Source organism: Convolutriloba macropyga, chromosome 7, assembly GCF_964194025.1.
Source record: "Convolutriloba macropyga chromosome 7, txConMacr16.3, whole genome shotgun sequence".
Classification (NCBI taxonomy): domain Eukaryota; kingdom Metazoa; phylum Xenacoelomorpha; order Acoela; family Convolutidae; genus Convolutriloba; species Convolutriloba macropyga.
This window is the reverse complement of record NC_134474.1, coordinates 52,079,192-52,106,867: the sequence shown is the minus strand read 5'-3', so window position 1 is coordinate 52,106,867 and position 27,676 is coordinate 52,079,192. Positions and strand designations below refer to the sequence as shown.

The 27,676-nt window shown below is 35.5% G+C and overlaps 2 protein-coding genes across 2 annotated transcripts in view; both read left to right on the top strand.

Moving 5' to 3' along the window:
• The window catches only part of LOC142343151 (uncharacterized), a 57,873-nt gene extending 53,079 nt beyond the window's left edge, over nt 1-4,794 (top strand). Inside the window, exons 11-13 of the mRNA XM_075394846.1 lie at nt 2,619-2,951; nt 3,537-4,080; nt 4,407-4,794. Coding sequence (XP_075250961.1) covers nt 2,619-2,951; nt 3,537-4,080; nt 4,407-4,607 — 1,078 coding nt within the window. The 3' untranslated portion in view covers nt 4,608-4,794. The remainder of the gene's footprint in view (nt 1-2,618; nt 2,952-3,536; nt 4,081-4,406) is intronic.
• The window catches only part of LOC142343147 (26S proteasome non-ATPase regulatory subunit 7-like), a 392,943-nt gene that overhangs the window by 279,621 nt on the left and 85,646 nt on the right, over nt 1-27,676 (top strand). The gene's annotated exons all lie outside the window — the stretch shown is intronic.

Here is a 27,676-nt window from a genome sequence, read left to right as displayed (position 1 = left end):
GAATCAACAAGACAAGCTGAACATTTTTAGGGTATAGGGTTGGTTAAGATTTAGATGCCATTTTCATCGACTATTGGGGTGAATATTAGTCTAGAAGTGAGGAGTGTAGATTTTGGGAAATCCTACTTTTCTCAAAAAAGTGTCGCAATTGAAAGTGATAGAAATTGAATTTTGTAAATCTGTTTCCCACAAAATGTTAGTGAGACTAACGACTTGCATTCAACTCCATTTCACAAACAGGATATATGTGCAACGAAACAATGTGGAATTTGAAGTTGTGAGGATGCAATATTGATTTTATGAGGGGGATCGATTTTATAAAAGCTAGCTATAATCCGGCATTTACCTCAGTGTGATGAAACTTGGTCGGGAGTTAGTACACACTTGGGGCAAGTTCCATCGCTTAAAATGTTGGGGAATTTGTTTTATAGATACCGTGGAGGGGAACTTTAAACTTCATAAGGATTAAATTTTTGAGTTCATAGTTTGACCGATTGATTAATTGGTAGCGTCATAAGTCTGATACTGCTTTTGTTTTACTTTGAATAGCTTGAATAGAAGTCAACAATGTATAAAGGAGGCCTTCAGGTTATTCAATTGTTCTTTTGGAGTCATAACAAACCTTACAAAAGAAAGGTACAATTAATGTGGTCCATAATGCGAAGTGAACAGACTCTTTTGTTTTGATCATTCTCGTAGGTTGTTGCGTGATAAGTTACTAAGGAGTAAAACAGTAACAATACCAAAACATTACAATCACAGCACTGTAGCTTAGGAGTTGACCTGTAGAGAAGTTGTGTTAACCAAAAAAAACATTGTTGAGAGAGTTCAATTGACTTGATAAATTCAGAACACCGGTTTGCGCTATTGGAAATCAGAACACCTGAGAACACCGGAGAACCGCAGTTAAATCAAGCGGCTGAATTGAGAGCTTGTAGAATTGAAAAAAAGTAGCTCTTTAGTTTTGAATTTGGTTACAAAGTTAAAGTTGTGAACCATCTTTTATAATAAAACTCTGGTTGATTATTGATTTGATTTTTTCATCTTTTACATTTCTTGTTAATTCATTTGATGTTATTTGATTACTCGAATCAATTCATTATTCCAACTAGAGTATCTTACAAACAAAAAGCTCAGCGTGGGGACAAAATAACCCTCCAATAGAAATCTGAGAGCCATCAAAACACCCCTTTCAATTTGTTTTGGGCGCTAGTCGGTCCCCATTTGTGGGCGCTAGTCGGTCCCCAGCTAGTCAACCTAAGCAAAGTACAAATTTCTACAGCTGTTTTCAAATGAACTTCAATTAGAATGGCGCACACTCATTGCCTTTTGAATTGTCTTTTTGAATTAAGAAAAGTGAATTTTGTTTAAGGAAATCACATGTGACCAAACATTTCATCACGCGAATGAACAAAAAACTAAGAATGCACTAAGAGTTTAAAATGACATCAAGCACGCAATTCTTTTGAAACTGCATGAATGGATGAACAAAAGGAACATTGGAATTGGTTTTGAAGTTATTTTATCGTAACAAAAATTTTGACGAAAAAAAAATAAATCATAGCTAAAACTATTCCGGAAACGACTCGAAATGTGATTCCCGAAAAAAACTGTCTTTTTAAATAGCTAATATATGTAAGATGTATGATTATGGGGGTAATTTTGTGGAGGTAAAACGAGGTAGTAATAGGAGGTTAATGTGGGGAATTTTTGGGTCTTTCCGATTATAGCCCCCGAGGTTAGTGGAGTGATAACCTATAGCCCCCTAACCCCAGTCATGGCAATTATACCATAATGGGGGGGGCTATAATTTCATGGGGAGGCTATAATGGGAAAGACCCAAATTTAAAGATTTTACCCCCAAAAATTACCCCCAAAAAGCTGTAAGATTAGGGGGATAATAAAGGCAATGGGGAGTAGATTCATATAGATGGGCTGTCAAGAATTGGACAAGCGTTGGTGGTATAGAGGCTAAAGAGAACCGACAGAGGGTACAGAGGTTGGGCGTTCAAGACTGTCATTTTTCGAGTAGGGGGGCTAAAAACAATATAAGATTATTACCCCCTGCTCTTGCATCATTTTATCCCCTACCCTTGCACCATTTTATCCCCCCCCCCCCCAAATTACCACCATTAACCTCTAAAATGATGTAAGAGTTTTGAGGTGAATTGGCTAAAATTTCCCACAATTACTCCCTAATCTTAAATCTTTATTGGGAAAAATTCGACACGGGCAATGCGTAAAGGAGTTTTTGTGTCATAGCTTTAGTAAACTGAGCCACCTTCATGTAAACAATTTAGTAAATCATAAGCATGTATTTTTCTTACTCCTTGACATGTGTTTTTTGGGTCTTTCTCCCATTATAGCCCCCCCCCAGCTTAGTGTTCAGAAAACAAATAGCCCCCCGAATCATGGTAATTATACTATAAGGGGGGCTTTAATTTTATGGGGAGGGGCATAGTGGGAAAGACCCGATTTTTTTTACAAGTGCATTTACTTTGTATCATACAATGTTTTAAAAAACACACCTGTGTGCCAAGGTTTTATTATCTGGTTGCATTTTGACATTTGTGAACACAATTTTTGACTGTTGTTGACTTTAGAATTGTATGTTGAAGTGTGTTTAGAAGTGGGTTCAAGATAGAGCCCTACAATGGCCACGAAGAGTACGCTGCCAACCATCATCATCACTTCTCTCATCATCACCACCATCACACACACGAACATCAACTGCACAACTTGTATGCTACAGATGAGGTCACCACTCCCAACAGTTCTACAGCAGTAGTGAAAGAGAGGGGAGAGACAGAGTCACATTTATCCTCTTCCTACTTGTTCAACCCTCTTCTCAGTCACTCTTCTGTACCCCTATCCACCCATTCCGATTCATACCCATCCCACCACCACCACCATCATCATCACACCCATCTCATGTCTCACCCTCTAGAAAGGTATGCTGGATATATTTCCATTTTGTCTCAAGATAATCTCACTCAAACACTCAGGTCAATGCTCAATCATAGATCTAGCAAATGCAAGGTGTTTCGAAAGGGCTGCGCAATGCAACTTAACAATATGCTCATTGGCGAGTTTTTTTAAGTTAGCTTAAACTAAACAGAGGCCTTGGTAAATTGTTTCAAAAAAATTGTTTCTAACGTGTTTGCCACTTCACGTCTTCTGTCATTAGAGATTCTATTGAGGCATATTGGACTAAATCATATTGTCAGATGATCAAACACTTAGAACTGACAATAGGGTGAAATTTTGATGAATGTACAGATTATCGTTTAGTACACGAATCGAGCATTAATCAGATGTAATGGGCCAACTGAACTGAAATCGACTGCAACAAACGATTGACTGTGACACTAAGACCTTAAAAGAGCGTTCCTGAAGACCTTTTAATTTCAGCTGTAGCGCGGCGGGAAGAATATAAATGTGGTATGAAGATCCCTTTGGCTAAATTGCATTGGTTAATTTTGGTCACTTGAGTTGTGAAATGAGTTAAATAGAGTGATTGTTGGTGTGTTACATAGGAGACTGCAGTCACCCGATTCAAACACAGATGCAAAAAATATCCCCCCAGACTCCTCACCTCCCCATATTTCCACTGTCCCATACTCCCAACTAGCAGTACAACATCATTCTCGGATCAAACACCACCATAACAACAACCAACCCACACCTGCTGATCTTACTACTACTAATAGATTGCATCAAGCTCAAAACGCCGCATCTGCCCATGTTTTTGAACAAATAGACGACAGCTCACATACACAATTGACTCCAAAAAGTACTATTGCTACATCTCTCATTACTACCCTTGCCACCGCATCTTCATCCTTGACACTGACATCGGCATCTTCAGCCACAAACAAAACTACGCCTATTTCAAAAGCCAAAAGACCAGCTGCTGCTCTGGACCCACCCCGTTCCACGCCAGGGCGCTCCTCAGCCTCGCCTAAGTCAATAGTTCACAAAGAGAACCCCCTCCCCGAATGCAGCAACACCGCTCAGCCATTACCACTCCATTTATCAACCTCTCCTGAAGCTAATTTGCTCCTCGTCTCACATCAACAGGTTAATTTCAATACACAGAATAATCATCAATTATGTAACTTTTAACATTAGCCCACAATTTCATTTCCGAGTTGTCCCTACCGATTGTTTGCTTGAAATATTTGTACTTATCATAAAATACTGTTGTTTCAACAATCGGTTAAATAAACGTTACTTTACTTTAGATCAGTACTTACACTATAAGTCAAGTGGCTTTTAAGGAAATAAGAACTCAAACACAAATTTTTCCTAATTGAATTAGTTCCAAAAATTTGTGCACAGGCAGATCTAAATTTTTCCTATGTTTTAACTCACATTATCATATATTGCTTTTTTGGATCCAACAGGAAGCACAACCTCCTTCTCTTCCCACCTCGACTACAATTCTCAACCTTGGTATCACTTCTTCTGTTGCAGCGAAAGATATCCCCTTAGCAGAATGGGGGGCAACATCACAGCCACCAGCTGCTATAACCTCCCAGGTACTTGCAGCCAACAACTTCCCTGCAGCTCTTTCTAATGCACAAGATGTTCAGAGCTCGGAATAAATTAAACTTACTTACTGAGAAAATTCCGAACAGGTGCTACGTCTATGCGCCTTTTTATCAACTCAATGCTACTTCCAACACAAGGAGCTATATTTTATATCAATTTTTAATTGGAACTCTAAAACCAGCCGTGCTGATTCTGATTTTGTACTATGATCATATTTATAATATAATTTTTTTGGTTTAAGTCAACTTTTACAAATAACTGATCATGAAAATTTTAAATAATTTGACGAAAATTGATTTATCCATTTTTCAACAATTCGGAAATAACTGTTCGGAAACCTTATTTTTTCCAAGAGGCCTGAAGAAAAGTGTATAACAACAAAAAGTCTAGAGAATTAAAAGGGAGGCTCGGTAACGTGCTTACGCACATAATGTTCCGACCCCGCTCATCCAAATTCCTGACTTAATTGGCTACCAAATGATGAACAGATAAACTTTCAAAAACATAACATCGTTCAATAAACATTCAATGAAATACAACAATGCCACGCTAGAGGGCCAATGAAAGTTGTTGATAATAGGACAACTAGAAAGGACAATAATAAAAACCAAACAACAAACATTATTTACGACCAAAACTCGATATCTCAAATAAAAAAAATCATAACAAAACCGAACTCGCATCAGATAAAAACCAAACATAACAATTTAACCTATACTTCATTAGCAAAGATATGAGACCTGTCCCAAAAACGACTGGTTAACAGGTCGAAAAAAGAGCAAATAGGTGCGAAGTTCAAAAATACTTCTCCATTTTTGAAAACAATTAATTTCACGGTTATTAATGTACTTAGATATCAACTGAAAGCACTAGAACGTTCATTTAACTCTACATTGAAAGCAATTGAGACATGTCATCAGCCAATGTTCAATTAAGTAAAATTTCAAAGCCAATAGGATCAACGATTATTGCTATAATTCAAAAATAAACCAAAAATCCTCTGAAATGTATAAATATATAAAAATCTAACATTTTTTTGAATTCTTGTAGTAACAGTAATAACAAAGCCAAGAAACAAATGTCTGAAATTAAAACCGCTATAAAAATTAAGTTATAGCTCACAGGAAACGGGTTGTGATCTGTTTACAGGGACTGATCTACAAATTGACCGAAAAACTAATTAAAAAAGAAGCTCAAAAACTCAAATTTATTTTTGAAAACAAATATTTTCAAAGCTCATAACAAACTTAGAATTACAACAAAAAGCGATTGATTACGTTTCAACACTCCAGCACGCCAATTGGACATATTAATAATGAGACAAAGTAACGGGCCAAAAAAAAACATACAAAAAAGCCAAAGTTTCAAACAATTTTACGACATGACACTGTTCAAGGCACTATAATTATAAAATGTTACCTGCAAGAACTCTAAAGCATCATATTAGCTTCACCTTAATAACATCAAGGCTTCCTTTTAAAAGGACTACTTAGACATGACAACAAAAAGAAACCCAAAAAATTTGAGAAGTAATGAAATCTCGGAAAATTTTTTATGAAACTAAATGGTGGAAGCAATCAGTCGCAACGTTTAACCAAGCGCGAAAAAATGTTTGCATCAACAACAGTAATTGAGACTTCTAATGAGCGAGGTGGAGTTACGTGGTGACAAAAATGAAAGCAAAAAGAAGACAGATGAGAAAAATATATTTTTTTAAATTTCTATTGAAAGTCATTAAAAAAGACAGCTATTAACTGAACTATTTAAATAGGTTGGTTCATACGTCCTGGGGAAGCAATTAATATCTATCGCTATCGGGCATATGGCGCACAACAACGAAAACAAAGACAAACATAGGCAAAACTAAAAAACCCACAGTATTGCGAGATAACTGTGTCTCCGCCCAAAAAGCATAAACTAATCAACAAAAACAATTTAAAGATCAAAAAAACACCTTTTTCAACGCTGTGTATATTCCCTATAAAACCTTCCTTTAATTGATTTGTCAATACTATGATAATTTGACAAGGAAACAAAATGAAATTAAAATATTCAATTACGATCAAAAATAAAAGAAAAACTGAAAACGAGTAGTACCAAATTATAGAAACAATTATTTGAATATAAAACCGTTACCAACATTACTTTGTAATTCTCAGGAAGTTGGTTTCCGCTTGTTTTATTAGTGTACGCCTCAAGTTGAGAAAGATAGGATTAAATAGTTGCAAAGTTCAAAAACCCACCGATATTTTCTCAAAACAAATATACTCAAAGTCATAACAGACATTAGATAACGACAAAAAAAATGTCAGGGTTCGTTTATGCTTTGTAAAAGCTAAATGGATCTTCAATTGGGGACACTAAGTCCTTGGACTACAATAATTATACGAAATGAAAGCAAAACGAAAGGTCCATAAAACTTTCACAAAAACAATTTGTCAGAGTCACAAAAACCATGAGCTTAACTTTGAAGCCAGAATACAATCTCGTTTGGTCTCGTTTTTTGTAAATAGTATCTGTCATTAATTCAGCCCTGATTTGAAATTCTTATCCGCAATTTACATAAAAAACATTTACGTGGCTGAAATATTTCCAAAAAAATTAAAATTTAAAAAATTTTCATCATAAGGTTCCATAGTGAGATCAAGATCAAGATGTTGCTGCGCGTCCAACAGCAAACTCAATTGTTGAAATGGTTACGAAATAGATCATTTCTATACAAAATTTTACAGTTGGTCAAAAATGTAATGCATTATGTATAATTATCGAACCTAAATTTGCAGAAAAAAATTGGCAAAATTATAATTCCAGAAGACTCTTAAAGCCAGCAAGAGTATAACCAGCTCTTTTTTGAGCTAAAGAAGAATCGGGCCGCAATTTTAAGGTGTGTACGTCCAGCAAATTTAAAGCACGTGGGTTGAAAAAGAAAATTTTGTCCCATTTTTGACGAAAAATGTCTGAACTTTGATAAATTTCGCATAAATTCTAGCCCAAAAACTCGTATCGAACAATTCAACAACCTTCCTATATCTTTAGAGATAAAATCAACAACACTACAGTTAACAATTTTAACGTACTTCAACAAAAATTAATGAAAATTTGGTCAAAATTGACGAAACTTTGGTCAAAATTGACGAAAATTTGGTCAAAATGTGATAAAAAAAAAACAGATCAAATACGTCTAATATTCACAAAATTTAATCCTCGACAACTCCCTATAAAAAACGAAAAATGAAAAAAAAAATTAATTCCATATTCTACGCTGGACGGGATTTCTAATGATATCACTCACAATTCTCTACGATAAGTATGTCGATCGGCCAAAATTGACTGAACAAAAAAAAACCCATTTGAGTATATAGTTCCCCTCCCCCCTCAAGAGGGGTCGGAACAATGACCTGCAGACTTTGTATTTCCATATGTTGTTCTGTGTCATTGCATTTTAACTTGAAAATCAAGAAGTCCGTTTGTTGTTGATGATGAAAACATTATTGCAATGAGGGAAATCAAGACAGAAAAATGCTATTTCGCAAAACGATGAATACCAGAAACTTATTTTCCACTTTCCAATGAAAGTGCACATTGTTCGGAACATGTTTACTAGCCGCGCTCAGTTTACCAGTTTATTATCCTATTTATTAGCATGCCCTCCGTTGCAAAGAAAATGGATTGCATTGGTGCTCTGTATATTTAAAATTCGAAAAATTGAATTATATCGGGGCGCTGTCTTTCAGTTTTTAAAAGTTTTCTTGTCACTGACAAGTCAAAGTTTAGTAGTAATTTTTGTCACGTTGGAGTAGTAAAATAAGCGAAAATCAATCAATTTTTGGACGTGGCGTTTTTTCAAGCTGCTTTTAGAGTGGAGCGATATAGCTATTTGTTTTCGAAAAAAATTTGTGATTTTTTAGACTTGGCGCATTGTTGTAGCCTTTGTGGTTCTATGAGGTAGTTTAAGAGAGATTTCATTGATTACAAAGTCAATCATATTATCATCTAAATAAAGTTTGTTTAGAAGTTAGTGGTCTAACGGTTTAAAAGACTTGATTTGACTGGGTTCGCCAACAAGTCTTGACACGACTGGGTTCGCTAAAAAAATGAGCATGTTTTGGATTTTGCCTACATTTGATGTTAAAAATAAAATTGTTCGTAGCGCAAATACCAAAAAATAGTCATAAAAATTACATACATTGTACGATTGCAATTGACTTTAATATGCGACACTACAAGGTCATCATTAAACCTAATAGTTGTGCTAATTAAGTTGAAAAATTGGGCAGAAAAAAATATCATCTCTTCGAATAGAGGTCCACTGTTGAATAAGCGCTATTTTTTACATTTAGCTTGATTTTCTGATTTAAATCGGAGTCCGATATTTTGGTGAAAATACTCCGCTTCATGGTTGATTTTTGATTAGTTTTACTAGTAGTGTGAATACTTCAAAAGCACGTAACTCTGAAGCGTTGCTTATCAATTTGTGGGCTCGTATTTGCTCCATAGATTCATGCTTAGGTTTCGAGAAAAGTACTTTTAAAATTCTTTTTATCACAAAGTTAATTGGTATAAAAGTTTTGTTAGTAGATTCGTGAATTAAAATTTCATATTGTACAAATGGTTTGACATAAATAATAAGCGTTCTTAGAAGCTGTGTTGTTCAGTTTCTGGTCGATCAATTTTTGGTTTGTGCTGGTTCAGATTAGGACTTTTTCTAAACAACATGTGTTTTGTTTTTGATGTAATATGAAACCAGTTTGAAGTTTCGTCAAGTGCGGCATCGTGTTTTATCCCTACATTCTCAATACTACCTATATTAAAAACAACTGTATCGTCAGCATAGAGTATAGTGCTGCTTTTTGCCTCTAAGCCAGTAGTGCTCACGTTTTTTCAACAATAGCTGATGATTCAATGTTTCGAAGGCCTTTTAGTTCAATAAATGTGCATTAGGTAGATTTTTTTTTATTTAAAAGTTTTTTTTGTAATTTCTTTGGTCAGTCAAGAAGATATGGCGTCAACAGGACTTAATTTTCGTCAAAAGCAAAATTGATTTTGTTGTCTCATCGGCTTATTGGCAGGTCTCATTGACTCTCGATTGCCCCATTGTTGCATCTATTCAGAGAACTCAATTCACATCAAACTGCTTTAACGACATTAACAATACTTTCTTTCAGGTATTAGGAGATTCCTGGATTTTAAAAACTTTTGCAGATGTTTTTGTCGCTCATTCGCATGATTTGTCGTCGCATTTATGGTAAGTCCGATGGGCTCTGTAGTGTTCCATGATGGAATCTATTTAACGGTTCGAAAATAGGTTTTTCTGCTTTCACTTCAAATGTTCTAGAAGAATGTTAGTCAATTTCTTTTTGTTGCTCACATTTGTTGCTGTTGTTGTTCGATGGTTTTTACTTGCTTTTACAAAACTTGATATGTTTTTTATCATTGACAGTTGATAGCCACTGACGTTTTCGCGTTAAAATTGCATTCTTTAGTGACATTGACGCGATTACTTTCAGAGACACAAAAAAAACGCTTTTGAGAAATGTCTTATGTGATGTTTTTTCCCTTTGCCTTTCTTAAAAAATGGTGTTTGCTTTCTGAAGTGCGATGGTGAGTAGGTTTTTTTGAGGATGATTTTATTGGAACTGAATTGTAATTCAATACTTGTATAGCTATGTTTGTAAAATATGGGATCATACAATTTTCCGATATCTTCAGAATTCAGAACGTGATAGGCAATAGTTTAAATCGGAGTAATTACGCCAGTTCTAGGTTTTTTGAGGAGACTAGAAGTAGAAAGTAGGTGTAATGGTCTAAAAAAAGAAGCCTATTTGGAGTTGCCATTTCTCAAGTTTTGCTTTGATTTCTTTATTTGCCAAAAAAGTCTTCAAATGACGTCAATTTCATTTCATAGATGTGTTAGAACAGCCAGATTTTTGGTTTGTTTTTGAGGCATAGCAATTTAATTACCTTGCCTAGATTTCCGTTCCGAGAAAAAAATGAGCATATGAGAAAACGGCTTATCAGCCAAAACAAGTGCGAGACCGGCAACGGGGCGGACGTACGTACCGTAAGCCGTTTTTACCTTGACAACGCGTACAGATCCATCTTTTCCAGGCAATGTTTCCACAATTCATCCCAGAGGCCATATCCAGCGCGAAGTGAGGTCTTTGAGTATCCACACCAGGTCGTTGACTGTCAACGAATCATTCTGTTCGGACCATTTGCTTCGCTTTGTTAAAGTGCGAAGGTACTCTTTAACTAAGCGTCTCCAGAAGTGGTTCATAAGCTGATGTAAGTTTTTCCACGACTTGAAGGATGCTGGCATGGTTTCTGAAAAGTTTCCTGGTGGCAGTGATTTGTAAGGTCTCTGCACCAAAAAATAATTTGGGGTGATGGGTTCTTCATTGTCTTGGTACGTCAGCCACTTGTGTAAGGGCTCGAGATTTGAGCATGCTTTCGGTCTCAACCATGATTGTGTGAAGACATCCGATGTAAGCCTCTTGCTCCCTAGAATGATCAAAAAGATCCATTTAGCATTTTGGATCAACCGTTCCCACGCCCCAACAAAATGCGGTCCTTATGGTGGATTAAATTTCCAAACTGTGTTTATTATGAGAAGTTCAGAGGCAATGCGTTGATTGCCAAGACTACGGACGCATCGCTTCAATTCTTCATTTGCTGCAGCGAATGTTTTGCCGTTGTCACTCAGAATAAGTTTTGGTTGACATCTTTGTGATGCAAAACGTCGGAGGGCGTTGATCACAATGTCCGTCTTTAAGTCAGGGCATGACTCAAGATATGCGGCACTTGTGACCATGCATGTGAAAATGAGGCCGTAGTACTTGGTGAGTTTGCCTTTGCTGTCTTCGATATAGAAAAGTCCGAAAAAATCAATTCCTGTGTTAGCGAATGGGAATTGCGGGAGAGTGTCAGGAAACCTGCACACTGTTAGCGGAGCCATTAACGGCTGGATGTTTTTGGCATTAAAACGGCGGCACAAAAAACTCGGAATCAGAAGCTTAACAAAATTTTCTTGAGGCCGATAACAACGTAACGCTGTTGAGCAAATGCTTTGACGGCTTCGGTACTCTGGTGTATACAAATTTGATGCGCATGCTCAAGATACAGGCGTGTTAATGAGTCTTTGGCATGAAGACTTATTGGTAATTTAGCTAATTTTAACTCTTCAGGAGCCAATTGTAGTCGGCCTTGTGATCTACGTATTCCGTTTTTGTCTAAGTACGGGGTTAGGGATCGAATCTTGCATTTAGAGTCTAGTTTACGTCCTCTTCTTAGCGAGTGAATAGCTGAATGGAAAACTCTTTCCTGTGAAACTCGAATTAAATGACTGTGTGCTTATTTCGTTCTTTTTTAATTCTGAAGAGAAGGTTGTAAATAGTTGCGAGTGTTTACAGCAGTTTTGTCCAAGATCGAAAAGGTGTTGGGTCAATGACTGGTTCATCGTTTTTGTTACTCGTTGTGTGAACAGAAACTATTTTTTGTGAGCTGCGTTCCAGTTGGAGTAATGTTTCTTTAGGAAATCAGGCGCCTGTAACCATCTGGAACATAGTTCTGCTGGTTCTAGGCCACGTGTTTCATGATATCTGAAGGATTTTCATTTGTTGGTATATGATGCCATTGACTGGATTTTGAAGAATCGTGTATTTCTCGGATTCGGTTGGCGACAAATAGTTTCTGTTTTTTCCTAGAAGCAACCCAATCAAGAAAAACTTGACTGTCTGTCCAAAAAAGTATATCTTGTGTCTTGAGTGTCGTGTTTTGAACTGTTTTGAGTAGTCGCATCCCGGTTATTACGGCCTCAAACTCAAGTTTTGGGTCGCTCAACACTTTTAAAGGAGTAACTTTGCATTTACTGATTATGAAGCTGGTTTCTGTTTGTCTGGTGTTATTGTCACAACTCCGTGGATAAATTATTGCTGCCTTAGCACAAGTAACTGCATCAACAAAGACTTGCAATTGATGTTCAATTTCTTGTGAACTTGAAATTGAATGCTCGCAAGAGTTCAATTGGGGGTGATCCGAAACAGCTGTTCAGTATTTTTTGCAGTGGTTTATGTAATTTCTCAGGTAGCGGTGTGTCCCATTTTAAACCAAGTTGCCAAATTTGTTGCATTACAACCTTGAAGCGTATAGTCCCTGGTGACGCAGTACCGATAGGGTCGAAAATCGACGCAACAAAACTGACAAGTTTTCTTTGGCTGAACATTGCTGCATTCTTTGGAAATTCGTCCGATGGTTTTATGAAAAACTTATCACCAACGAAATTCCATTTTTGTCCTAATACGCAAGAGAAATCTTTTGACTCGTCTAAGTCTTCACATGGAATTCGTTCCAGCACTTCAGAACAATTTGATAAGAACTTGGTCAATTTGAAATCCCCTTGTTGGAGGCATTTTTGGACTTCCATTACAGTGTCTTTCGCTTCAGTGATCGTGGGCAGCGAATGATCCTGGTCGTCCATGTAAACTTGTTTCGTTATTGCTGCAAAAGCTTTGCGAAATTTTTCTTCATTGTCTTTAGCACATTGATTTAGGACAAAGATGGCCATGGAGGACAAAAAAGTTGCCCCAAAAATCAAGCGAGTGAACTGATATTGCATTATAATTTTTTTTTCGACCAGAAAAAGCGAAGTGCTGATTGATCGTCTTGCTTTACAGCAATTTGTATGAACATACTTTCAATATCTGCAACTATTGCAACAGGATGCTCACAAAAACGCAGCAGTATGCCAAGTAAGCTGTTCAAGAGATCTGGTCCCGTTGGGAGGTTGCTGTTCAATGACTGTCCTCGATACTTTGAAGCGGCATTTGCCACCCGTAGCGTAGACTTCTTCTCGGTTTTTTTGGATTTGGATCCAGATGATGAGATAGGTACTTTTTTTCAGGCTCAGGTTCTGTCATTTTGACTAGTTTTATGTAATTTTCGATCAGGTCTGTTGAAAGCGTTTGATCGTATTTATCTTTCAGCGTTGGATCATTACCTAGTGTTTTCTCCAAGCACTACAGCTGGTTAAGAGCACAGTAATAATTGTTCTCCAAAATGCAAGGCGTTTTCTAGGGAAAACCAATTCAAATCTCTCAGAGTTTTCCAAAAAATTTTTGAGGCATCATTGTCTTCATCTGAAAGAACACAACTGTTTTCTTGGCTTCCTTCACTTTCATTTTTCCAAAATTGCTCAACTAATTCGCTTAATAATAATTCTTCCGTCTGCTGTCTTGAAACATGATAAAATAATGGTTTGGTTGTTGTTGAATGATTGTTATATGTAGATTCTGGATTGAGAGAAATTTCATACTCCCCAGCTAAGATCCATCCGAGTTTTGTTTTCACACCAAGCGGTTGATGTATGTTTCCAGGTATTACTTCGATTGGATGAGTGTAAGCGAAGGTGCACCTAAGAGGGCTCCAATTTTGCCACCAGCAACCAGAGGGAATAGATGTGGCGGAGATTATTAAATGTATCACAAATTTAATTCAACTCAAATATGTTGGCTGGTGTGACGTTCATTGCTGGCGTGCTGTATGCACGAGATGTCTCAAAGCTTTGTCTCACTGATTTATATGGAGTGACAATGACTGGCGCTGTTATCTTTGAGAGTGGCATCTCGTTCTGAATAGTCACGTGTTGGAGTGTACTTGATGTTTGCGCTTCGCAAGGAAGTGCTAGAAAATTCGTTAAGGTGTAAAGCAAGAAAGTGAGCTGGTTGCCATTATCTATGAGTGCATATGTATCAAAGGCCTTATTGCCATTGACAAAAGCCACCGGCATCAGCTGTAATTGTTCAAGACAGTCTCGTGTAGAAGCAAGCTTTTATTTACGCAGAAGCTTTGATTTTCAACAGCGACAGTGTTGTTATTAGTTTTGGCTTGGTGACACTTCATTTGATGAATGCTGTGTAGGAATAAATGAAGTAGATCCTGTGGAGAATGCTGCTGGCGATCGCTTCATTTTTTTTGAAGGGTTGTGTAGAAGAGTATGATGTCGGCCGTTGCAGGTCTGGCAGTTCATTTGTGAAGAAATTTTTTGTCTGATGTGATTATTGCTCAAACAATTCGTGCACAATTTGTTTTTTATAAAGGTTTGATATCGATTTTGTGGTGATTGCTTTTGGTAGGCGGGACAAGTTGCCAAAAAATGGTTATTATTGCAATGGGGTAATGTCGGTGCTTTTGTTGTTTTCCGTTAGTTTTCATGTTGTTTGAAATCGTTACCACGGATGACCACTCCCTATTAGCAGTGGTTATTTGTGGATTAATTGTTGGCTGCAAAATAACGCTAGGTTGGCCACTTCCAGATAAGTTCTGGTTACATATTTGTGATATGAGTTTAAACTGAGCAAACGGAACACTAATGTCTTGACGTTATTTATATTATTCTTTTGTTGTCTAAATGACGTAAAGGTTTGCTCGCGATTTATGGTATCGTAAATTTGAGCATGAAGTTCTGCGAACTGTTGAAAAGAACTAAGTGACGCTGGTTCAGCTGTTGTTGAAAGCCTATGTTCAGTCCATTTCAGCAAAATATTGTAAGGCACTTTTTCTTTCGACTTTTTGAGCAACGTGGAACTCTGAATGTCTGCCTGGAAGCCAAGGTATTCAAATAATTGAACTAAGCGCTTTAAAAAAAATTGAGGATGCGACAAATGGTTTTTCATTATTTGAATCAGTGGCGTGCCATGACTCGAGTTGATTTATAAAGGCGCTCACTACAACACTTGGGTCTCCAAAATGGTTCGTCAGTTCATTTAGAGCTGTTTCATAAAACGCTGAGTTACAGGAGTACGACTCAATGATTTGTTTTGCTTTTCCAGAGACTGAGTTTTGGAGATATGTGATCCGGTGTGTGTCAGTTATACCAGCATTATTATCAGCCATAGAAAAGAAATTGTTAATCCATTCATGGTATCGCAGTGGGTTGCCATTGAAGTGCGGCAGCGACAGTGGTGATAGTTTGATGGCTTGCTTGTCACTTACAACGTTGTTGGCATTTTAGTTTTTGCCTAGGTTTTATGAAACTGGTGGTGGCAAACATTGCAGTAATTGAGGAAAATGTGAAGGATTTGGGTTACTGCTATCATTAAACATTGCAACTGTTGGACCAGGCAATTGGGAAACTTCATTTTGGTAGTTACTTCTGTTGTTATAAATTGTTGTGGCAGGGGTTCTGTGGTTCAATTGCAGAATTACAAACATTAATTTTTTTTGTGTACGGTTGTACAAAATGACTTGGTTCAATGTTGTTCTCAATTTCATTGCCAACTAAGTGGCTGCCGAGGAGCTGTTGCTGGTGTAAATTCTGCCGTGACTGTGAAATTCCAGCTATCTGATCTTCAATATTCCTCGTTGCGACGTTCACGATGTTAAAAGGATGGTTTAGCAGCTCTCCATTTGCAGTATATATAATATTCACCTTTTCGTTTGGCGTCATTGTTTTTTTGCGAAGTACCAGGGTTTATTTGCGTATTCATTTGAGAATTGGACACCGGTACTGTCGGATAACTGTTGCTTCCTTGTGAAGCAATCGTAGTTTCTGCCATCGTAATAGGAAGAAACTGATAACTGTGAATCTTTTCTAGAATCATTGTGGTTTGCTGTACAATTTGAGTTTGAAGTTGACACACTTGCTCTTTGAGACTTTGTACATTGATGTCAAGTTCTCCAGAGTCAATTCGCGGTTCATGAACTTTTGTTTTTGGTCTGACAACTGCTGGCACTGTTTGTTTGCCACTTATTTTATCTTTTGTAGTGGGAAGAACTTGCACTGCCGATTGGTTCTGTGCTCTAGAACTTTCTAAACCGATCTGTGTTTCACGGTTTTTCAAAAATAGTCAACCAGTTTGTTGAGCTGGAATTACCAAAAATGGGTCCTGGGGTTGTTCATATGGCCGTGATAACTGTTGAATGGCACTAGGTGAGTTAGTTGTAAAAGTAGACGTTATTAATATTGTTAGGTACAGGAAATTGATTGTAAGTTTTAATCTGAATACAAATTTCATTAGCAAACTGATACGTCTGCAGGTACTTATCCTCAGCGGTTCTTTTGTGTTGTTGAGTTATGCGAGGCTCAACGTTGTTTTTACTGTATCCTAAAGTTTTTTCAGCTTTTTGTTTAGTGTTTTGAATGTTTGTGTTATGTTGTTTGGTGTCAAAAGTTGTGCCTTGGGCTGTTGGCGGTTGAATTTTTGGCAAATCATTTAACTTTTTTTGGAGGCTACATCAACCTCAAACGTAACGTCTGTTTGTTGCTTTACTGGAAGTAATGTGATGTCTCTTGCTGCGTTGGGATTCAGTCCATCGGTTCGAATTGTTTCAAGGGCGAACGGATTTGTGGATATATCCAGTTGTTGATTCGCTTTGGGCTTTTTTGCTGAGAAGGTTTGATTAGTTTTCAGAAGTTTTGATGACAGTGGTTGTGTATTGCTGTTTTGTGGCAAAAAGAGGGAAGGTTATAACCTGGGAGGTGTTGGTGGTGGCTGAAGTAGAAATTTAATTTCAAAATTGTTGTCCTGAACCGTCTGTGTTGACTTCTCTGTTCGTGTTGGCGATGATCTGTTAGACTCAAAGAGGTGTGAGCTGCACTTCCAACTGACACTAATATCATCTCGTAATCGTGTGGAAGACTGGCTGAGTTGTCCGTCGTTATCCAGGCTATTGACTTCATGTTCAAAGATCTGCAATTTCGAGAGAAGGTTGGACTGTCTTTCTGTATTGAAGAAAATGTGCTTGGATGAGGGTTTTCGAGGATATTTTTAGCGGTTTTTCTCAGTTCTTCCTTAGTTTCTTTGATAGTGTTGATTAGAAGAGTCACCATTCTAAAATTATTTCTCTGTGAAATTGCAGTTTGCAGAAGATTGAACTGATTCTTGAAATTCAATTCTGACATCTTAAAAATGTTCAGTGCGATTTGGCAGCTCTGATTGTTTTTCTTTGTCATCCTGTTGTCACTTTGTCTTTTTCGAGTTCTGTCTTAACTAAAGAGAAGTAAAGACGGCTTGAAAATTTTTTCGCGGCGCAACTTTTATGGGGTAAGGGTTCAGACAGCCAACACCAATTCAAAAATTAGACCTAATAATGTGTTTTTGGTTTGATAATTTTACCCGAAGCAAATTTCTCCTAAACAATTACACAATATTATTGAAGCTAAATCTCGCTTTATGATTTTTTGTTTCGAAAAAAAAGGAACTCTCAAACGTGTGAACGTAAACGGTTTTTTTCTCAACAGATTCAAGTAATTGCTAGTTTTGTTTATGAGGTTTTGACCAATAAACTTAGGATGACTAAATAATTGTTACATTAGACCAAGGACTTTTGCTTTTCTTAGTTGCTCACAATTAAATTCCAGATGTTTTTTTTAAAAATCAAGTGAACGATACCCTAACCAATTGTGTCTGAGGAAAGGAACAGAAAAAAAATGTTTCACTTAGTTCGTAATTAGGTAAAATGCGATGCGCTCAGGCGACACAAGCTACTAAAAACAAATTAGGTAGCTTGCAAAGAAACTATTTTGTTTTGAAGTGATCTTTTCTGTTGAACAATTTCGTTTATTTTTACTGTCCTGAACACGAAATAGAAGAATCTTTTATATGAAGGTAACATATGAAACTAGTCTTTAATCATCATTCTCTAAGGTGAAATCTGAAACCAATCTTTTTACTGTGACAGTTGGTGACTGCTGTGACCTTTGGAAAAAAACTTTCTTCATCTAATTGGCAACGTCTCTAACCAGGGAAAAAGGGACTTCAACTGTAACTGCTGGAACAGAGGACAAATTAAAAGAAAAATCTGAGCTTTGTAGAAGCTATGTTGCGATAAGTATTGATCAAGAGGTTGCTATCTGAGTTGGAAAATTGCAACAAGCGTACAAAATTATGTTGCTTATCACCTTGATTTTGATCAATTGTTTGTAAATATTTGGGATCATGTAGCTTTCACATTTCAATGAATTAGCAAAAACTTTTTTTTTGTTTTGCTCAATGAATTTATTGCTGCTGCCTTTTCAATAGAAGTAGGGCCATTCATAAAAAAAAGAAAAAGCGAGGTTGTAGGAAATGTTGAAAAAGATTCAAACAAACTTTAATATCTGATTCTGAAAAGGTAAAACATTTCTATCAAATTTTTTTGCAGCTTTTTTGTTAGCATGCGTGTCCTTTTCTAACAAAATAAAACGACACTCGATTTTTGTTTTGATGCGCCTGAGTTTTATCTGTTATCAACCCTTTTTTAATCGAACAGTTGCAAAACAATCAGTAATTTTTTGGACCAGAAGTTTGAAATATCGCCAGAACTTTCAGAAAACTAACAGTTGCTACTTTGCTCAAGCTATGCTGAGATAAATACCAGTTTTTGAATCAATGTTTTTTAAAGGGGAAAGGGACTTCTTAAGTAACGTCTGAGTCCTAGGGCGATCATCTGCGGTAACGTCTGAAACCAGAAACAAATGTAGTGACCTTCTCTAGGTGACTACTGAAACCTATATTTACCGAAAAAAAAGTTAAAAAGAACATCAATTGTCATAGAAAACCCATTGTCATAGAGTACCCGTTGTGATAGAACACCAAAAAGACAGAATTCCACCAACAAGTAAATCTTTTAGAATTCCAGTAACTGTGTAAATTAGAATTCCACCAACAAACTGTCATCAATAAACTCAAATTATATTCAACCGAGCGGGCGGGAAAAAGGGTGCTTCTGAGCAAGAAAATTATGTTTATTGGGATTGCGAAAAAAAATTCGCACAGAAAATCACAAAAAACTATGTACTCTATGTGAGAACACGTTTCTAGTAATGTAAATTCAGTAAGATAAAGTTTTGTTCAGTCTCTTTTATCGGAGCGTTACTGTTTTACATGTGTTATTTGGACAAAATCAAGTTCCCACTTTTTTGGTGGGAAGAGTTTCAGCTTTTCTAATATTGGCTTTGGCCATCTTGAATTGATGCATCATCAACAGAAAGTTTCCCTTCACTGCGACTGTTGTGATGTTGATGAGAGACGTAGGTTTTCAACTCCTTACATCTATGGTGTATTTGCATGGAAAAGCTCAATAGGTGCGCTGTCAAAGTCAAGGACTTCCAACATCTTCATTCAATTCTTTGAATTGCTTTTCACGACATGCTCTCCCATTTTCTCCTCTCAGCATTCAATATGCATAAACAATTTTAAACAGCAGTGGCTTATAAAGTCAAACTAAAATAGACAGTGAAAATTGAAAAAATCTTTTAGTTGGTCGGAGTTTCCAGTTCTAAATCTTCTTCGTATTTATATTATTTCCATCCACATTTTAAAATTAGTAGGTCTAACTCTGAAAAAAAATTAATTATAACAGATCAAATTTCAAAAAAAATGTGTTACAATCATCATTCTTCAAGTCTTTTTCTGCTCTAGCAATCGCAATAGGTTTCATGGGGATCACTCGTAGCTGTTCTTCAGCAAACTGCCTCGTGAGTTAAATGGGACATTTCTATTTGCTGGCATTAATTGTTGGGAGAAGCGAATGAAGAGGCAAATTGAGAAAAACGGATAGATTCTAACATTTGCTGTTATTCAACTCATTATCTCAATACTACATTGTTTATTGAAACAGCAAACAATTGAATTTATCTTTTAATTTTTTGTTCCCGGAAGCAACTACAAAACAAATCAAGATTTGTATTCTATGTTTGTCTTTTTCGTCATAAGTCAAGCCAAATTTGGAAGCATTGAAAATTTATTTCTCTCTCTATCTCTTATAACTTTGATGCTAGACATTAGTTTTAAATACCTCAAAAATTTGATGTAATTTTATTGATACAACTTTCTTTCAGTTATTAAAATCTTGCAGATATTTCTGTTGCTCTTTCAATTGATAGGTCGTCCCAAATATGATAATTCCGATGGGCTCTGTAGTGTTCCATGATGGAATCTATTTAACGGTTGGAAAAAGTTTCATCGGCTTTCACAACAATTGTTCTAGAAAAACGTTAGTCATTTTCCTGTTGTCACTCGCATTTGTTGCTATTGTTGTAAATGGTTTTTAAAGAAATTGCTTTTACAAAACTTGATGTTTTTTAGCAATGAGAGCTGATAGCCACTAAAGTTTTTACCTTTAAGTTGCGTTCTTCAATGACAATGGCGGAATTATTATCAGAGACTCAAGAAAAAACTTTTGAAAAAATCCTTACGGGTTGTTATTTTCCTTTGCCTTTCTTATAAATGACGTTTACTTTCTGAAGCCCGATGGTGCCTAGGCTTTTTTGAGAATGACTCTATTGGAACTGAATTGTAAATCCATACTTGTATTGCTATGTTTCTAAAATGAGGGATCTTACTTTTTTCCAATAACTTCAGAATCCAGAACGTGATAGGCAATAGTATAAACCGGAGTTCCTACGCCAGTTCTGGGGTTTTTGAAGACTAGAACGAATAATAACTGCCGTGGGCAGAATAAGTAGCCTTTTTTGAAGTTGCTGTTTTTCAAGTTAAGTTTTGAGTTCTTTATAAGTCAAAAAGGTCTTCAAATGATGTTGATTACAGTTCATATCTGTTAACTTTTTTTCTCCGTTTTTGAGGTATACCAATTTAAATACCCAGAAAAAGGAGTGAAATTTGCAAACATTCAATAGTTTTTTCAAGCCTTTTAAGATTTTTCCAGCTCCCCTGCATTTGGAGCCAATGAAATTCTTCGAAAGTTAGGGTTGGGTTTAATGAGTAAACCTTAGCAGCACAAAACGTCTGGGGACTTGAGCGTCCTTAACGTTTCACCCAATTTGAATTTTTAAGTCTGCGTCCTTTTTGGATCTGTCTATCTCTTATGTTCCACCAAGTTTCTGTTCAGTTGGCTCCTAAATTAGTTTTGAGCAGACTCTAGACCAAATTTTTTCGGAGACAAAAGGTATCAAACAAATAAACAAATAGGCAAAAACCTTGGCACTTTTTTCACTTTTAGATGACAGGCTCATTTTCAGCGACTTTTTTAGATGCCACACCAAAATTAATCAACTTGAAAAGTCTTCCCCATCTCTCTCCGTCTGCTGCGCTTTTGATGAGGCACATAAGTTTTCAACATCTGACATTTATGGTGCCTTTGGATTGAAAAGCTCAATAGGTCTGCTCTAAAGTCGAGGACTTCCTACCTTTTCATTCAAATGTTTGAATTGCATTTGAGGATGAAAAGAATGAAAAAGAAAACTGAAAAAGAAAATCTTTATATTGGTCGGAGTTACCAGTTCTAAGTTTTACTTTTTTCATACTAAATCCGTCAAACTTTGAAAAGTAGTAGGTCTACCTTTGAGAAAAAAATTAATTAAAACAGCTATTTCGAAAAAATTGTGAGCTAATCATTATTCTTCGATTCATTTTCTGCTCCTGCAATCTCAATATATTCATGGGAATCACTCGTAACGGTTTTTCAGCACAATGACTGGTGTCTAAAATTCTTCTTTGGGGGCATTATTTCTATTTGATGGCATTAATTTTTGGGTGAAGCGCTTGAAGAGCCGAATTGAGAAAACATAAGCATTCTAACATTTGTTATTATTAAAGTCACTATCTCAATACTACATTGTTCATTGAAACAGCAAACAACTAAATTTATCAGTATAAAATTTTTCGACGTTCATTTTTTTTAAATGTTTTGTTCCCGGAAGTAACTACAAAACTTTGTCTTCAAAATTTGTCTTCTGTGTTTGTCTTTTTTGTCATATATCAAGCCAAATTTCAAAGACTTGAAAATTTCTCTCTCTCTCTCTCTCTCTCTCTCTGTCTATCTCTTGTAACTTTGATGCTAGACATTAGTTCTCGATACCTCAAAATTTTTATGTAGTTTGATTGAAAAATTCAATAGGCATTTTCTCCTCTCAGTACTTTGTATGCAAAAAAGTCTCATTATGCAAAACAGCAGTTTCTTAGAGAAACAAACCAACATAAACAGAAATATCAAAAAACCGAATCATTGAAATGAAAGTGCTAAAACCACGAAGCCGAGATCTATTTTCCTGGAGTTAGATATTGTTTATAATTGACCTGAGTTACAAAATGTAAAGTTTAATGGTATTGATACCTATTCAGTCAAAAACTGAACAAGAGTAGGCCTAACAACGAAAAGAACATTTATTCATACTAGCTTGAAAATTTTGTACAACTATTATTGTTCAAATTTTTTCTGTTCCTTCAATCCCAATATGTTTCACGGGAATCAAGTGGCTGTTTTCCGGCACACTGCCCGGTATGTGTAATTGTTCTTTACATGGCATGACTTATTTGCTGGCATTATTTTTTCGAAAAATGAAGCAAGCACTCAAAAAGCAATTTAAGAGAAACGGAAGGTTTCTAACATTTGCTATCAATAACTTCACTGTCTCAAAACTACGTTAAATGAAACAAGAAAACCGAATTTATCAGTATCAAGATTTTACAAAACTCAAATATTGTTCAAAAAAAATTGGTGTATGAATAAAAACATTTGGTTCCAACTGAAGTCAAAAATCATTTAGTAAGTAGACAATGCCACATTAGTGGGCCGCTGGGACCTGCCGCCATTATTGAGACTACAGGACAAAAAATCAAATAACCAGCGTTTAGATCCAAAACTCAATGTCTTTTTGGAAAAAAATTACAGGATAACAAAGTCAATCTAGCGTCAAAAAACACCTAAACCAATCAAAAATTTTACACATCACTAGAAAAACATGAGAACAGTCTTTAGTGAGACTGGTTAACAAGTAGACAAAAAAGAACAAGAAGCGCAAAGTTGAAAAAAGATGTTTGTTTTTTTGAAAAAAATACAAATAATTTTAATTAATGCAATCAATTAGATTTAAAAAAAATTAGACCTCTAAACTTCATTCTTACCACAATATGAAGACATTGAGACCTGCCATTATCAACAATTTGTTGTACGTCTGAAAACAAACGACAAACTCAGAAGAAAAACAAGAACTCTATTAAATTTTGCAAGAAAACAGTGTCGAAGCCGATGAAAATCTTAAGCTGACACATGAAATCAGTAAAATGTCCCTGTGCTCATCTTAGAAGCCCTTAAGGACTGAAATTAAATAAAATTTATCATACGACTACAAAAATTACGACAAATACACAAAAAATTACACTTAGTTCTGCTAGATTACGGTGTCGAAGCAGTTAAATCCGTAATTTATTGACCAAAAAAACTGATGCGTTCAACAGTGCCTTCATCTTAATCGCAAATATTGTGATATATATGACCTTTCAATATTGTGAAAAGACAGGAATAGAACCTCAAAGATTGAAAAAGATCCATACACAAAAATGTATTGAAAAATGTTGTGTGGCATCGAAGCGGAAAAATCATTACATAAAAGAGCCGTAAAAATAGGGTTTGATAATCCATTAGAAAGACAATGCAATCTGTCTCTGCTGACCGTAAGCTACATGTTGACCAAAGAAAAACTCGCAAAGCTCAAAAATGCATTGTTTATTTTGAAAATATATCTTTTTAGAAGTTAAACCGACCAAAGGCTTTCGACTAAGAAGCTATTTATATTTCCTTGAAACACCTTAGAAAGCCAATTGGACCTGTCATTAGTAAGTCCTGACTTGTATTGTCTTTTCTGTAATTAACTTTAAAAAACAAATAATTTTATGAGGATGTCGACTGATTACATTCCCGTTTTTTTGGACTTTAAAAAACAATTGAGACTTAATCTAGCCTTTCTTTTCCTGTTCGTCCAATTGGCACACGTAATTACTCCGAATATTAAGCATATGGATAATTTGAGAAAAAATTATTATATCAAAAACAAATGATGCATTTTGCATCATTATCGGCTTAAATTAGCAAAAAATCGGCAAAAATTCTATTCAAGAACCTTCTCAAAGGATGCACAAGTTAAACTAGCTTTCCTTGTAGTTAACGAAGACTTTGTCAGTAGCACTTAGGTGTGTTGATCCCGCAAATTTAAACAAAGTGGACTAAGGAAGCTTATGCCATTTTCGATGAAAAACGGCAACTTTTTTTTAAAAAATTAGCCAAAAAATTATAGCCAAAAAATTGAATCAAATATTTCAACAACTCTTTTTTATTTTAAGAGGTAAAAATAACTACCGTCATCAACTTTTGTTACCAATTTCAAAATTTTTTAAGCACAATTCGCAAAAAGTTGATTAAAATAACTGAAAATGTGAAAAATAATGTAAAAATTCAATTTCAAAAAATCGTATTATGTATTCTACGCTGAACGGGTTTTCAATGATAGCCCTCAACGATGAAAATATCGATCGGCGAAAATTGACTGAAAAACTCGTTTAATCATTGGAATTTTTGAAGTCAAATTTTATCAGCATATTTTCAGTTGGTGGTTTTTATAGAGTGATTCATGAATATCGTATCTTCTGCTGTTTTATCACAAAATGACCAACATCTTCACTAAGACAACCATGAACATCGGTTTTAAAAACGTCATTCTGATTCTGGATAAAGGCATGTATATAGGTCAGAAATATCTATTTTTATGATACTTTATAAAGGTCTATCTGCATTATATATACTATACTAAGCTTTTACCCTTTGTATTTAAAATAATTTCTTAAACCAAAACAGACAGCTTTATAGGACATGGGAATCGAAAAACTAGAACACACAAATTTGTACTAACGGAAAAAAAACGTTCAATTTCCTTTTTCTTGGAAACCATAATTTAATTTTTAAAACTATTGATTGCCTTATAATAAGTTTCTTTACTTGAATTTACAAGGAAAAACGATGATGGAAAAACGATGATACTACTTATTTACAAGAAAACTACAGAAAACAACTTTTCTATAGAAAAGGGAAAGAAACAAGTCGAAAAATTTTGTTTTCTCTTTGTTGGCTTTTCGAGCTTCTTCAGCAAAATACTTTGCAGAATTAGGGCCTTTATAACAGAAAATATTTGTGGCAACCGCAAAGGTATGAGAACAATATTAACTTTTTTGAGTTAAGAAAGAGTAAGACCGAGAACGCTTCCATTTTCAACGAAATTAACTGAATTTTAAAAAAAATATATGGGCACCTAAGCTCAACCTCAAACCCAAATCCCATATTCAAATTGAAAATTTATTCATTTGCGATGTCACAGAACTGACCAAATATGAGATATTTGAGATGAGAACAGCGGAGAAGAATCAGGTAATGGAGACGGAATAATTTTTCTATAACTCTATACTCCGTTGATTGCTCCTGATACTTCCTTGGGCTTTAGAATTTAAGCAATGAGTTGCCCTTTAGCTGACCATCCACTTCAGTCAAAGAAAAAGAAAAACTGAAGAGATCACTATTACATTTTTACTTTATAAAAAATAAGGAACCCAAATCAGAACAAATTTTAGGAATAGTAGAAAACCATATTTCAAAAAAAGTTACGAGCAAACTAATGGAATGCATTGTAAAACTTCCGCAATGACAGTCTCCATTGGATGACGTGTTATTGTGCCATAAAATAACGGAATTGAACGTTTTACTTTTTTCACACTCGCTAATTGTTCCGACCCTCTTGAGGGGGGAGGAACTATATACTCAAATGGGTTTTTTTGTTCCGTGAATTTTCGCCGTGAATATTCATCGTAGAGAGTTGAGACTGGTATCATTAGAAAGCTCGTCCAGCGTAGAATATGGAATTAAAAAGATTTTTTTAATTTTCGTTTTCTACAGGGAGTTATCGAGGTTTAAACTTCTGAGAAAAGAAGAGTGAATTCACGTTGTTTTTATTCACTTTTTCCTGAATTTTTGCCTAAATTTTCGTCAATTTTGCTAAAATTTGTTACAATTTTTAAGAATAGTGTCGTTGATTTTATTTTTGAAGACGAACAAGCATTTTTGATTGTTTTGATTTAATTTTTTTGGTCAAAAAGTCTGGATAAACATTTCAAAATTTAGCCTTTTTCATCAAAAACAGCACGAAATAAGCTACTTTAGTCCACTTTGATTAAATTTGCCGACAGTACACCCCCAAACAACACTCATACAATCTTTGTAGACTCAAAGGGGGGCTATTTCTACTTCAGAGTCTGGTGATTTATAAGTTATTTTTGTTTAGTTTTAGGTTTATCTGACGGTATGTTGGCTTTGTTACTAAATTTAGTTTTTAAGAGGGACATAAATTTTTTGATGTAATTAATGTTTGTTTTTGTTGTTGTTGTTTGATTTTGCTGTTCGTCTTCACTCGCTTTCTTAATATTGACATATTACAGCAATCTCATGCATCAATTTTTACTCCACTGAGTTATTTGCTTTAGAGGCTATCTTATCGTTCATACAGAATTTTTTGAAAAAGTCTTGGGCTTTTTTGGGATTCGCAAAAAATAATGTTTGGGTTTTTCTATCAGTTCCTCATTTGGTAGACAATTATGCCAAAACTGTGGATGGGCGGGGTCGGAACCTTATGTGCCATCGCACATTACCGAGCCGCCTTGTTCGGCCTTAAATTCCCATTGACGATTACACTCCTCATATAGTTAAAATTAAAATAGCAGTCCAATTTAATTCTAAATTGCAGCAGCATACTGGCCAAAATCAGGTCCACTAGATTTTCAAGGATTTTATACGACTATTACTAGCCGAATTGATTACATATGGATAACTTGTAACAAGAAGAACACAAAAAATAGTCAATTGAGAAAAAAAAACAAATTATGCTTTAAAACCTACTGACTGCAGTTGACCCAAATTGATTCTATCATCAAAATATAGAATCAAGCTAATCGAGGTTATTAAAATTTATAAAACATTAATATTTTACTACGAAAAACGTAGACATTTAGTTCCATACTAATTCGATTTGTCATGTAAACATTGAACAGAATATTTTTTGTTTGAGTCAAATAGGGCAAAATAGGAAACTGCCTAAAAACAGGACAAATGAATCGAAAATAACTTGAAACAAGAGTTCTTACCAAACAAGACAAAACTTGACAAACAACTCTAATTTCTGATGGCCGCTTTATATACGGTAAGATTTTTAGATCAAATTTTCAACTAGAAATTGTGTTTCTCTATTTGGTCGAAAATTCTTTAATGGAACATATTTTCAGTCAGATAAAATTTATATGAGAAAGAAATCAGTCATTCATTTGTCAGCTGATAGGTTCACTTTATGCAAACTATTGTGTTTTTGCTT